Source organism: Trichechus manatus, unplaced genomic scaffold, assembly GCF_000243295.1.
Source record: "Trichechus manatus latirostris isolate Lorelei unplaced genomic scaffold, TriManLat1.0 scaffold00025, whole genome shotgun sequence".
Taxonomy (NCBI): Eukaryota; Metazoa; Chordata; class Mammalia; order Sirenia; family Trichechidae; genus Trichechus; species Trichechus manatus.
Genome location: NW_004443961.1, coordinates 14616261 through 14628836, shown reverse-complemented (window position 1 = coordinate 14628836; position 12576 = coordinate 14616261). Strand labels below are relative to the sequence as shown.

At 37.1% G+C, this 12576-nt stretch overlaps 1 protein-coding gene across 4 annotated transcripts in view; it reads left to right on the top strand.

The window, feature by feature from the left end:
• TTC39B (tetratricopeptide repeat domain 39B) overlaps window positions 1-12576 on the top strand; it is a 138018-nt gene that overhangs the window by 105924 nt on the left and 19518 nt on the right. For all 4 annotated transcript variants that reach the window (XM_023728621.1, XM_023728619.1, XM_023728618.1 and 1 more), the window contains 9 exons: window positions 887-992; window positions 2003-2068; window positions 4539-4647; window positions 5258-5325; window positions 5416-5475; window positions 6971-7132; window positions 7770-7861; window positions 9769-9895; window positions 12121-12229. In XM_023728621.1, coding sequence (XP_023584389.1) covers window positions 887-992; window positions 2003-2068; window positions 4539-4647; window positions 5258-5325; window positions 5416-5475; window positions 6971-7132; window positions 7770-7861; window positions 9769-9895; window positions 12121-12229 — 899 coding nt within the window. The remainder of the gene's footprint in view (window positions 1-886; window positions 993-2002; window positions 2069-4538; window positions 4648-5257; window positions 5326-5415; window positions 5476-6970; window positions 7133-7769; window positions 7862-9768; window positions 9896-12120; window positions 12230-12576) is intronic.

Below are 12576 nucleotides of genomic sequence, written 5' to 3'. Positions count from 1 at the left end.
TGGCCAGGTAGCTGTCTTCCAAATTTCTTGGCATAGATGAGTGAGCACTTCCAGCACTGCATCTGTTTGTTGAAACATCTCAGTTGGTATTCCATTAATTCCTGGAGCCTTGTTTTTCGACAATGCCTTCAGTGCAGCTTGGACTTCTTCCTTCAGTACCATGGGTCCTGATCATATGCTACCTCTTGAAATGGTTGAACGTCAACAAATTATTTTTGGTATAGTGACTCTGTGTATTCCTTCCATCTTCTTTTGATGCTTCCTGCATCATTTAGTATTTAGTCATTTTTAATCTGAAAGAGTTCCTTAGTCTTTCTCTTCGTTTTTCATGACCCTGATATTTTTTAAGAATACTGTTTAGTTATTTTGAAGAACATCTTTCAGTTTGATTCATCTAACGTTTTTTCATGATTAAATTCAGATTATGCATCTGTGGCAAGAATACCACAGAACTGATGTTGTGTCTTTCTCAGTGTATCTTATTACAAGAATTGTTGTTGTTGTCTGCTGTTGAGTTGGCCCCCAACTAGTAGCGATGCCATGCACAATGAAACTAAATGCTGCCCGGTTCTGTGCCATCCCCAGGATTGGTTGCAGATAAGACCATTCTGATTCATAGGGTTTTCATTGGCTAGTTTTTGAAAGTAGATCACCAGGCTTTTCTTTCTAGTCTTAGTCTGGAAGTCCCACTGAAACCTGTTCAGCATCATAGCAACATGGAAACCTCCATTGAGAGATGGGTGGTGGCTGCACAGGTGCTTGAGTCAGCTGGATCTTTATAATCATTACCTTTAGTAGGTTTGGATGGCCTAACAAATAATATTTCTTCACATTAATTGTCAGAGTCATAGTAAACTTATACTTTAACCTTTTTTCTTCAATCCAGGGAATGTCTTTCTATCCTGCATGTAATTGAGAAGAACAAACTTGAGCAACAGTTATTCTATGAGTTCGAAGGGGGTGTCAAACTTGGAGTAGGAGCCTTTAATTTGGTAAGGAAATAATTATAAAGAATCCAGAACCTATTGTATAAGAACCTGCAGTTTTCAGTGCTTTCTCTACAACCTGTGAACCTTTCCCTGAACCTCTGACTGGGTTTTATTGACATGTGGCAAGAGTGAGATTTTTTTCCTGTGTTGACCCAGGGTCTTTGGCCAGTATATGTTGTGAAGTTCTGCACATGCTCAGAATAGTTTTGGGTTGTACAATATAAAGGAAACATCTAGCACTCTGAATAGACTAGTAAGGTTTTTGGTAATAAGGACCTTGGAATCTATTTCCATTTCAGTATCAGAAATATTGTTGCTTTGACAGTGGCGGATCTGGAGAAATAAGTGAGGGAGCAGTAGAACTTGAGGGATGATTTTGAAGGTCCCTGGGTGGCACAAATGGTTTACACTTGGCTATTAACCAAAAGGTTGGTGGTTCGAATCCACCCAGCAGTGCAACAGAAGAAAGACCTGGCAATCTACTTCCATAAGATTACAGCAATGGAAAACCTTGGGAGTGCAGTTCTATTCGGACACAAATAGGGTCACCATGAGTCAGAATCAACTTGACGGCAACTGGTTTTTTTATTGGTTTGGGGAGATGAAGAGTCTGTGTAGATATCTGTCAAATTGTGATACATTATTTAGAGATTTTGAAATTTTATTAAGGTTTGACTTGAATTGGTGAGAAAATTACAAAGTGACAGAATCATACAGACGTGATCACTAAACAGAGTTTAAAAGAGTCCTGTCTGGAGATGGGCACCGAGAACCAGGCTTTTTTTTTTTTTTTTTTTTTTTTAAATTTTTTTAAGTTCACTATCTTAGTTAAGTGAAATTAAATCGTAAGTAACAACTACAGTATGTGATGATTGAGACATGTCTAGTGGTTCTGACTTGGTTCTAATTTTTCATATTACTAAAGCATTAACACTTTAAGTGGTTTGGAGTTTGATGGTTATCTAGTTAAATACATTAACACATAAGTATATCTTTTTTTTTTTTCCTTATAGATGCTGTCCCTTTTACCAGCAAGGATTATCAGACTACTAGAATTTATTGGATTTTCTGGAAACAGGGTACAAATTTAATTTTATATCAGTTTTGTCAGGGAAGATAAAACATTATTTACTGAATATAAAAGCAATGCAACATGTCCTCATAATTAGTGTGATAGTTTTCAGGAGGTAGTCATGACTGTTTTATTGAAATTTCAAAATTGTTACCTAAATTCTGGGATTAAAACTTACATTTACCAGTATTGCTGCTTGCTAGATCTGTAGTCCTCTTGTGTGGTTAAGATATGCTTCTGTAAAAACGGCTTGTGGTGTCTGACCTCCTCCAGCCCCACAAGGGGGAAGGAGAACCAAAATCAGCAGCACAAGGCTGATTCCTATGAGGCAGGAGTCAAACATACCTCCTCTCTCCACCATCTTTACCAATTTTGACACCAGCCGTCCCTCCCACAGCACTCTCTGCTGGGTTCGATAATTCATTGCAATGGCCACACAGAACTTACAGACCATACTCACAATTATGGGGTTTATTAGGGAAGTAACAGTTACACTTCAGGCCAAGAACACTCAGGATACAGTTCTTCCACTAGGATAGCCTCTTCCCAGCTGTGCATGCAAGCACACCTCTCCCTGGCCCTCAGTCTCTGCCCAAAGGCACTCAGCTTTCTCTCTCCATGGGCCATGAAACCTACCACGCCATGTCCTGTAGCCAGGTCTCTCCTGACGGATCTCTTCTTTGTTGGTGGTGGGCTCTTCCCCTCTGCTTTGGAATTGGCTCTCTTTTAAGGCAAAACTGACCAGTCCCCTTGGTAGGCCACAATTACTCTATCACACAATCACCTGGGTGGGAGTTACAAGACCACGGCTAGAAAGGCCACACGCAAAAGTAGTTAATCACACCACAGCTTCCTTAACATTTTAGTGACCCCAGAGTCTTCACATTTTATGATTCCAGTGGATCAAATAGCATGAATCAAGCATAGTTGCAGTATTTTGGATTTTCTTGTGTTTTTACAAGTTTCACTGTAAAACTAAAAGAGGAAATTTGCTTTCCATGAGTTTTTTTAGTTACGCTGCTGTGTTGTGGTGGTTGTTTTTGTAGCACATAGCATTTATTAATCATAACACTTGATACGATATTACAATAGTTACCTTCTTGCAAAAGCTTGTCTCTGTTAGTCAAGAGGGCAGGTTTTGAGAATTGTATGAGAACAAATGCAAGAAGCTGTCGTTTTTTTCTGTTGACTCCACTGTCCAGGTTCTTCATGTGCTGTTGTGTGTTTCTGGTAGTCCCTTCATGTTCTGTTGCATTTGGTCTATTCTGACTGCTTACTTCATGGTCACCCTTCCCTCTTGACCATTCATCTTCTTCCTTTTTTCTTCTGTGGCTCCACATTGCCTCATGAGTAGAGTCCAGACTGTAGCATGGATTCAAGGACTCTGTGATCTGACTTCAGCCGTGTTTCCAGCCTTACTGCTCAGACTTCTCTCTTGCCCAGTGCTCCTGCTAAACTGGGAATTGGCTGTTCCCCAGACAAGCCTGTGCTTTCTTGTTCTATGCTTCTGCTGGTCTCTCTGTTTTGGATGTCCTCCCCAGCCACCTTCCTCCCAAATGTTGTTCTCTCAACAGCCTCTTTTTCTTGTTAGGTTTGAGACAAATGTCATGGGTTCTACAAAGCCTTCCCTTATCCTCCCCCAACACTTAAGTACTGTCTCAAAATTATTTATTCTTTCTTATAGCATTCAGTATACTTTAATACATAAGAAATAATACAATATATCAATTAATATCTCTTTTATATTATAGTAATACAACAACTTATTAACATAATACAGTAAGAAAATCATGTATTCATGTACTGTGTTCCCTATTTGACGGAAAGATCCTTGAGGGCATAGAATGGTATTTTGTTCATACCTGCCATAGTGCTTTGCATTTAGATCCTTAATACATTTTAATGAATTAATTTTTTTTCTTTAATTTTTTTATTGTACTTTAGATGAAGGTTTACCGAACAAATAGTTTCTCATTAGACAGTTATTACACATATTGTTTTATGACATTGGTTAACAACCCCACGACGTGTCAACATTCTCCCTTCTCGACCTTGGGTTCCCTAGTACCAGCTTTCCTGTCCCCTCCTGCCTTCTAGTCCTTGTCCCTGGGCTGGTGTGCCCCTTTAGTCTTGTTTTGTTTTATGGACCTGTCTAATCTTTGGCTGAAGGGTGAACCTCGGGAGTGTGAATTAATATTTTCATCAGAGAAATAACAACATTTCTATGAAATGGACACTGCCATTCTCTCTCTACAATAACATAGTGTAAAGGAATTTGTGAGATTGCTTTATGCCAGCTTATTATGTAAATTTTGTTTCTAATTATCAATAAAAAAGGCATCGCCACCATTCTAAGCTCTAGAAAAATAAGCCCCACCTTCATGAAGGGTGGGGTTGCATGAACTAACATTTTAAAGTTTCTAAAACTGATTTGTAGTCCTGCTCTTCTATTTCTGAAATGTATTTTATTCCCACAGGAGTTGGGACTCATGCAATTACGAGAAGGTGCATCAGGAAGAAGCATGAGGGCTCCACTATGCTGCTTGACTATACTAGGTTTTCATACTTACATCTGTCTAATACTTGGTAAGGACTGGATTACATTTTACTTCATAGAAAGTTGATTATCTTGCATCTGCTGAGCAAGTAAAAATTTTAAAAATCAATAGGAGCTAATAGTCTATGTTTACTTTTTTTTTTGAGCAAAGATGGAAAAAAGATTAAGGATGACATTTCATTTTAATTAGATATCCTCATAGTAATATTTAGCAGAGAAGGTAGAGTGGTTTCTTTTATTGAATTTTAAAAATCTTTTCACAGATAAAAAAAAAATTCTATAAACCTTATCTAGTATTATCTATTTTAGTATATTTGTATTAGATCTTTTCTGTAGCAGAAAATTAAATTTTTGGTTAAGATAAGGTAATTGTGCCATTAAAACCAGAAATTCCAACAAGGAATCTAAGATAACCACCTTCATTCTTAAGAGTTAGTCAATCTGCCCTAAAGTTCTCTTAAACTGAAGTCATAGATGAGGCTTGTCATATTTTAGTTCCCAAGTGTAAAAGTCACACAATATCAGTTTCTGCCTTTTCCATGATTAGGTCTTTGCTATGTATTAATGAAATTTGGTGAGTTAGTTATAAATATCCACCATGTTTCATGAAGACTGAGGCTCTTCCTGTTGAATTTCTAGGTACAGGAGAAGTGAATATTGTGGAAGCAGAGAGTCTCCTTGCACCCTTCCTCCAGCAGTTTCCAAATGTATGCCTAGTATTTCAAGGGTATGTTTGAACCATAATTAACCAACCAACCCCGATTGTTGAGCGATGTCTTTTCTTCCTTTCCTCACAGGGCTCACTCATGCTGTTTTATCATGCACGAATAGAGCTGCTGAAGGGGAATGTTGAAGAGGTAATATATTCTGAGGGGTTCCTTGGGGATTTGTCTGTATCGTAGAGTTGTATCACATACTCAGTCAACATTCAAGTAAATTCAGCTACATGGACTAGACAAAAGAATAAAGAAAAAATTTTAATTTAAAAGCCAGAATTTAATTTTGTATATACATTCTGTTGTATAAAGTAAATTACTAAATATAGTCTATGTTTGTAGATGAAATACATGAGGCAGTTCAAGGCAGATTATATAAAATAACATGTAAACAGTTTAAGGGATTTTCCAAAGCATTTGACTTACCGATTTCTGTATTATATGCCGACTTTGGAATCTAGCGCCTATGTAAGAAGCACCTCTGCTGCACTGCACTGGGCTCCTCATCAGAGGACGATATTCACTGAGTTCTTTAGGGCAGAAGGGAACACTGGGGTCAGAGGTAGAAGAGTAAGGGGCATTTCATGTAAATACACTTACAAACAATTGTATTCCATACAAATGGGATCAAATAGAGTATTATTCTGTTGTTTTTTTTCCTACTTACAATACATGTTGGATATTTTCCCAGGTCAGTGTATGTATATCTCCCTCATTCTTTTTTGATGGCTAGGTTTCATTCTATGGGATGGTGTACCATACTTATTAAAGCAGTCTACTATTTATAGACATTTGGCTACTACAAACAGTACTGTTGTAAGCATTATTATTGTGCATGTATCATTGTGTATATATTTCTGTGCACAGGTTTATTTATGTAAAACAGATTCTGATAAGTACAATTTCTGGGTCAAAAGATGTGTGCATTTCGATAAATCCAACAAAATTGCCCTCCTAATTTAAGGTTGTTTCAATTTATACTCCTGTAGGGCATGAGAATATTTGTTTCCAGTTCTGTTTGCCAACTCTGGATATTATCCATCTTTTTTTATTTTTGTCAATCTGGTGGCTGAAAAATGATATCATATTTTTAAATTTAATTTTTATTTCCTGTTTATAAATTTCTTCATATGTATATTTTTCATCTCTGTATCTTTTTTTCTGATTTGTGTGTTCATCTTTGCTAATTTTCCCATTGAGTTATCTTTTTCTTAAGGCTTTTATAAAATTGTTGTTTGATAAGGGGTTAATCCTTTATCATTTAAGTATGTACTGGATGTTTTCTCCCAGTCTGTCCATTGTCTTGAATTTTGTTTAGAAAGTGTGTTAGTCTATGGAAGCTTTGATTTCTTAGAAACCCGAATCTGTCATTCTTTTCCTGAAGGACTTCTGTGTTTTATATTTTACTTGGGAAGGGACCCTTCCATGTTATAAAGTGCCAAGACCCCATCACAAAGTTAAATAAAAAGGCAGAACTTAACTGTATCAGTGCGTGTAAGGAAAGGAACATGTCATATTGAATGGTTTAATGAATAATTTTGTTATTTCAGTACAAAGCATTTTATGTATTTTTCCATTAGGTTATTATCTCCTTGTCTAGTATCTGGATGATCAGCTTTATGCAATTGACTTATAGGCACAAGAAACATTCCGAAAATGCATTTCAGTTCAAGAAGAGTGGAAACAGTTCCACCATCTCTGTTACTGGGAGTTGATGTGGATTTATGTATTCGAACAAAACTGGATGCAGGCATATTACTATTCAGATCTGCTTTGTAAAGAGAGTAAATGGTCCAAGGTAAATGGCAGTGCTTTCATCAGTGTTATTTGTTTGCCAATAAGTGGCCAGAATGATTTTCATTTAGGACTGTTTGTTCAATAGTATGACATCAACACTATTTTCTCAACTTAGAGATCCATCAAAGGAGAAAACAGACATTATGTACCTACTACTTATGGGCACTCTACTCAGTGCTGTATCTTTAAAAACCATCCAAAGAGTCCTTTCCAACAAAGAGATCTTACTTCTAAAGATGATCTGTACTTATGTTTAAAGTTATTAAGTATCAATAGTGTTGATAATTTTTTGTAGACTCTCTGATGTCTTGATGGTCAGACTTTTTATGATAATCAGAATTAATTCTGATCCATTTGGGAGAAGTTGGGAGGAATGAACTAATGATCTCTTGTTCATTCTGTCCACTTTGTCAGCCATGAACACTGTAGTTGTATAATAGGAAAATAGTCTAAATTAAGTGAAAAGTGTTATTTTCATTTGGAACAGGCAATATAAAACTTTTTCTGTCCCCTGATTTCTTTGATAGCTCCGAAGTATTATATCTGAAAAGTTTGTAGGTCACTCTTGATTTGCAAGGTAGAAATGTCATGTACCTAGGGATATTCTTTAATTAGATGCTTATTTTCTTTTCCTCAAGGCAATATATGTATTCCTGAAAGCTGCAATTTTGAGTATGCTTCCAGAGGAGGATGTAGTATCAACGAAAGAGAATGTGGTAGCTTTATTCAGGTAAGCAAGACACTATAACAAAGACCTGATATAAATGAGCACACAAATACATCTTCTTCCTTTTTCCCTTAGTGTTTTCCCATGCTTCACCTTCATATTTCTTTAATTCACCTAATCATTCATACAGGAAACCTTAAAAAGTACATTTAGCCAAGAATCAAAATGCCGTCCTTTTAGGAGGATTTTACACTCATGCTGGTGTGATTGAGAACCTTGAGAACATGTTCTTTTATTTATGTTTTGAGGGTACGGTTTTATTATTGGGTTTTTGCTACTACTGAGTTTTGAACACAGTTTCCTAAGTTGGTGACGTTATCAAAAATGTTAACTATTGCTGTGAATAAAAGATATTTCGTGATCAGATAAATTTAAGAAACATGGTATAACATTTTCTTAGTCTTGTTAGTATGTTAAAGATTCTAGAGGCTCTGCTGTGAATAATCGGTTTAACTCTATTTAGACCAGTATTCAACTATCTATCTATCCATCCATAACCTTCCCAAGTAAGATGTAAGTCTATAACCTTTTTGTTGAGCATCTGCTATGTTGTTGTTGTTGGGTGCTGTTGAGTTGGTTCTGACTCATAGGGATCCTATAAGACAGAGTAGAACTGCCCCATAGAGTTTTCTTGGCTGTAGTCTTTACAGGTGCACATTACCAGGCCTTTCTTCCGTGGAGCCGCTGGGTGGGTTCTAACCACCAACTTTCAGTTTGCAGCAGAGTACTTAACCATTGTGCCACCAGGGCTCCTTTGTGTGGTCCCCAGAAGGAATCCTGTCTTCATGCAAACTCTGTGATCTTTAAACCATGAGTTTTCACGTCCAAGGCATATTTACCATCCCCCCCCGCCCCGCCCCCCCCGCACCTTCCTGCACCTGCATGTCCACTGCCTGTTCCACTGATGTTAATGAACACCACATCACCACATGATGGAGTATCCTGGTTTAAAATCCATATCCCCAACTTGTATCCAGAAATAACCTAACACAGGCTTGCCATAATATTAGAATATTTTTTCCCAGTTCCATCTTGCCTTTCTTTCAGTGATATAATTTGATTATTTCCCTGAATTCTTCCTTGCAACTTGTTTGAGTCACTTGCAAAGTTATGCATAAGAAAGTATGGCCAGGGACACATAGTCTCTCCATTCTACTCTCAGTTTTATGTGTTTGTGAATTTCAATCTAGGAATTCCTGAGAATTTTGAGAGGAAATATGTAAACGTGGTGCATGTCCTTAGCTGATTATTTCCAAAGTCACCCATATTTGGGAAACATTTTTCCAAATTACGAATTAATTGATGGGCTATCTTTTGAGCCCCATTGTTTTATCAATTTGTGTCATACTTGCAGAGAGGAATAGGAAATGTACTGGTATACCCTCTTCCCCTTCTCGAGTGTCTACAATAGAGTGAAAAATACTTTGGAATCTTTCCTGCTTACTTATAGAGATTGCCAATTTTAATACCTAGATTGCCTGGACTCAGTTTGATAGCTTAAGACATTAGTAAATTGACTAGAAAGAAGTAGTTGTAAAATCAGTGGTTCTCAAACTTACCCATTACTGTCTAATTAGTTCTGACTTGTAGCGACCCAATACGACAGAGTAGAACTGCCCCATAGGGTTTCCAGGGAGCGGCTGGGGGATTCGAACTGCCGACCTTTTGGTTAGCAGCCGAGCTCTTAACCACTACGTGGAGGGCTGGGTAAAATCTAGATTGCCGGCTCCCACCCTTGGAGTTTCTCATTCAGTAGATCTGGGTGGGGCCTGAAAATGTGCATTTCCAACAGGGTCAGGGTATGATGGACTTGCTGGTCTGGGGAGCATTCTCTGGAAACCACTGGTGTAAATGTGTGTGTTCTAACGACATCATCTTTTACTGCGGGTGGTGGCTGGGAATCTTCACAGACAGGTGGAAAGCCTGAAGCAGAGAATTGCTGGTAAATCTATTCCTACTGAGAAGTTTGCTGTGAGGAAGGCCCGACGGTACTCTCCCATGTTGCCTGCACCTGTGAAGCTCGTCTTACCTGCCCTGGTATCTATTTTATTTCCTATTTGAGTAGCAGAAATAAATTGTTGACTCATAGCAGCAGGAGCACATCTAACTTTTGTTGTGACCTTTGGCTCAATTAAAAACCATCTTAAGTGTTAAGTGAACATTTATAAATAATTTATTAGTTTATTAATAATTAAATAATAGCTAATTTTTGGGGTTTTTTTTTAGGTTGGTATGTTCCAGGCATTATGATAAAGACTATTTAAAAAAATACATAATTTAATTCTTACCATAACTCTATGAGGGTGTTTACTCTTTTTAGCCCCATCTTACAGATAAGGAAATTCAGACAGAGGTTAAGTTGACTTAATCAAGGTCACATTTTAAACTTAGTAGTAGAACTGATTCCAGAGCAGCATTGTCTAGTAAAATTATAATGCAAGCTACATATGTAATTTTGCATTTTCTAGTAGCTTCAAAAAAAAAAAGGAAACATGACATTAATTTTAAGATTTTATTTTATTTAACCCAGTATATGCAAAATTTTGGCATTTCAACATGTAGTCAATAAAATATTAATGAGCTATTTTACATTCTTTTATATTGCATTGACTCTTTGAAATCTGGTGTGTATTTTACACTTACCAAACATCTTAGTTTGGACTAGCTGCATTCCAAGGGCTGAAGGGCCACAGGTGGCTGGTGGCTGCCGTATTAGACAGCGCAGTCCTAGGGCCTTCATTCTTAATCATTATGCCATTTTGGTTATGCCTCTGTGAAAAGTACTACTTCAACTTAAATTTTCTTAATGCAGATTTTTAAAGAAGGACTGAGTATATCAAATCACTCTGACTCTTTGGGGTTTTAGTTTTGCATAGGTAGAGAGACAGCCCAGGAAGACCCATCAGTGAAGCAGACATCTTCAGTCCCTCTTTATGGTTTTCTGATTCATTGTTAGCAAGTGATTTGCATTGGGAACTTTTTTTTTTTGTCTCTCAGAAATTTCCTGAAAGTTTCCTAGAGCATTGTCGTTCTTTCTCAGCCCTTGTACTTAGATTGTAGTGTACCTAACTGTGTACTGCTCTGATTATTAAAGATCTTAAGAAAGGTTAACTCACTGCACTTGTTTCTCCAGGGTTATGAATATATAATGTATAGGGAGTGGACCTGGTTTGTGGTTGCCACGAGTTGGAATCGACTTGATAGCAACTAACAACAAGGAATTTTACAAGCTTGTTTTTCATAAAATCTCAGACACGAGCTTGCCTCCTGATAAAATATTCCATTAGTTATTGCGTTGAGCTCTTACTCTATTAATGATAAGACACTGCACACGGTAGAGTAAAGGTCGAGCGTCGTGATCTTAGTTCTCAATGCTGTGAAGTAAAGCTGGCTTTGCTGCTGTTCTGCATGAATGTGCCTTCCTCAGTTCCAGTGCTCCACCCATAAGGGCTTTTCAGGCAATACCTTTGTCACTTTTTAAAATCATTTATTTCCAAGAAGATACTAATTACCCTGCTTTTTTCATACCCTTCAAGACCTGAACTGCACTACCAGGAAAATTGGAAAAATATTTTCAAGCAAAAGCACGTTTGCTTTTGGTCCAAAAAAAATTCTCATCTGCTAGGTCCATTAAATGTAATCGGCAATGAGAAATCATCAGTTTACATTTTCAGGGGCTGTCTTTCAGCCATATGGCCTTTAAATGAATGCGTTTTCTGCATATTGGATTGCATTACTGGTCTGTCACATGTTTTTAATAGTATAAAAGGACCTGAGCCCAGTAAAATAGCTCTAATGTTCATTTCCAGTGACATTCTTGGAAACATTTTATGTAAACAACTGGCAGCATTTAAAAATGTTTCCTTTTACTTAAAAATAATGGCACAAATTTACATTAAATGAAATTGTTCATAATATCAGTTTAAAATATTATGTTTAGTTCTTTATCTGTATTCTGTCATTTTCCCAAGAGGATTAAGAACCAGTGGATTCTTAATAAATATTTGTTAAATGAATGAACATTAAATTTTCAGTAAAAATATATACACTGAATTACTTTGCAATATAAAAGGCAAAAAGCATATCATAAATGGGAAAATTATCTCACTGAACTTCAAATGAGGAAAGCTAAGGAAAATGATCCCTAACTGCTGTCTTGAGGATCCTAGCAACCAAGGCAAAACACACACATAGTTTTGTTTGTAAAGGGTGTAGAATAACCCTCACATAATTGCAAATGGTCTTTCATTCTTCCTCATTAGGAAATGATGTATGTCTGGAATGGTTTTCCAGTAGTGAGCAAAAGAAAAGACCTTTCTGAAAATTTGTTGGTAACTGTTGAAAAGGCTGAGGCAGCTTTGCAAAAAGAAAGTAAGTATGAAAAGTAAGAACCTAGCACTCCTTGTTTCTGCTCCCCTGATGTTCTCCTGTGTCTTCCCTGTGCTTATCTACCATGTTAATTTATGTGCATCATGAGAGCTTGAGCTGAAGGTGGCAGGGTGATTGCAACAGAATGAAAGGAGGAATGATACACGATGCAACATGGACAAACCTTGAAAATATTATGCTAAGTGAAAGAGAGCAGTCACAAAAGACCACATGTTGTAGGATTCCATTTATATGAAATGTCCGGAATAGGCAGATCCACAGAGACAGAAAGCAGATTAGTAGTTATACTAAAAACCATTGAATTGTACATTTTAAATGGGTGAATTATG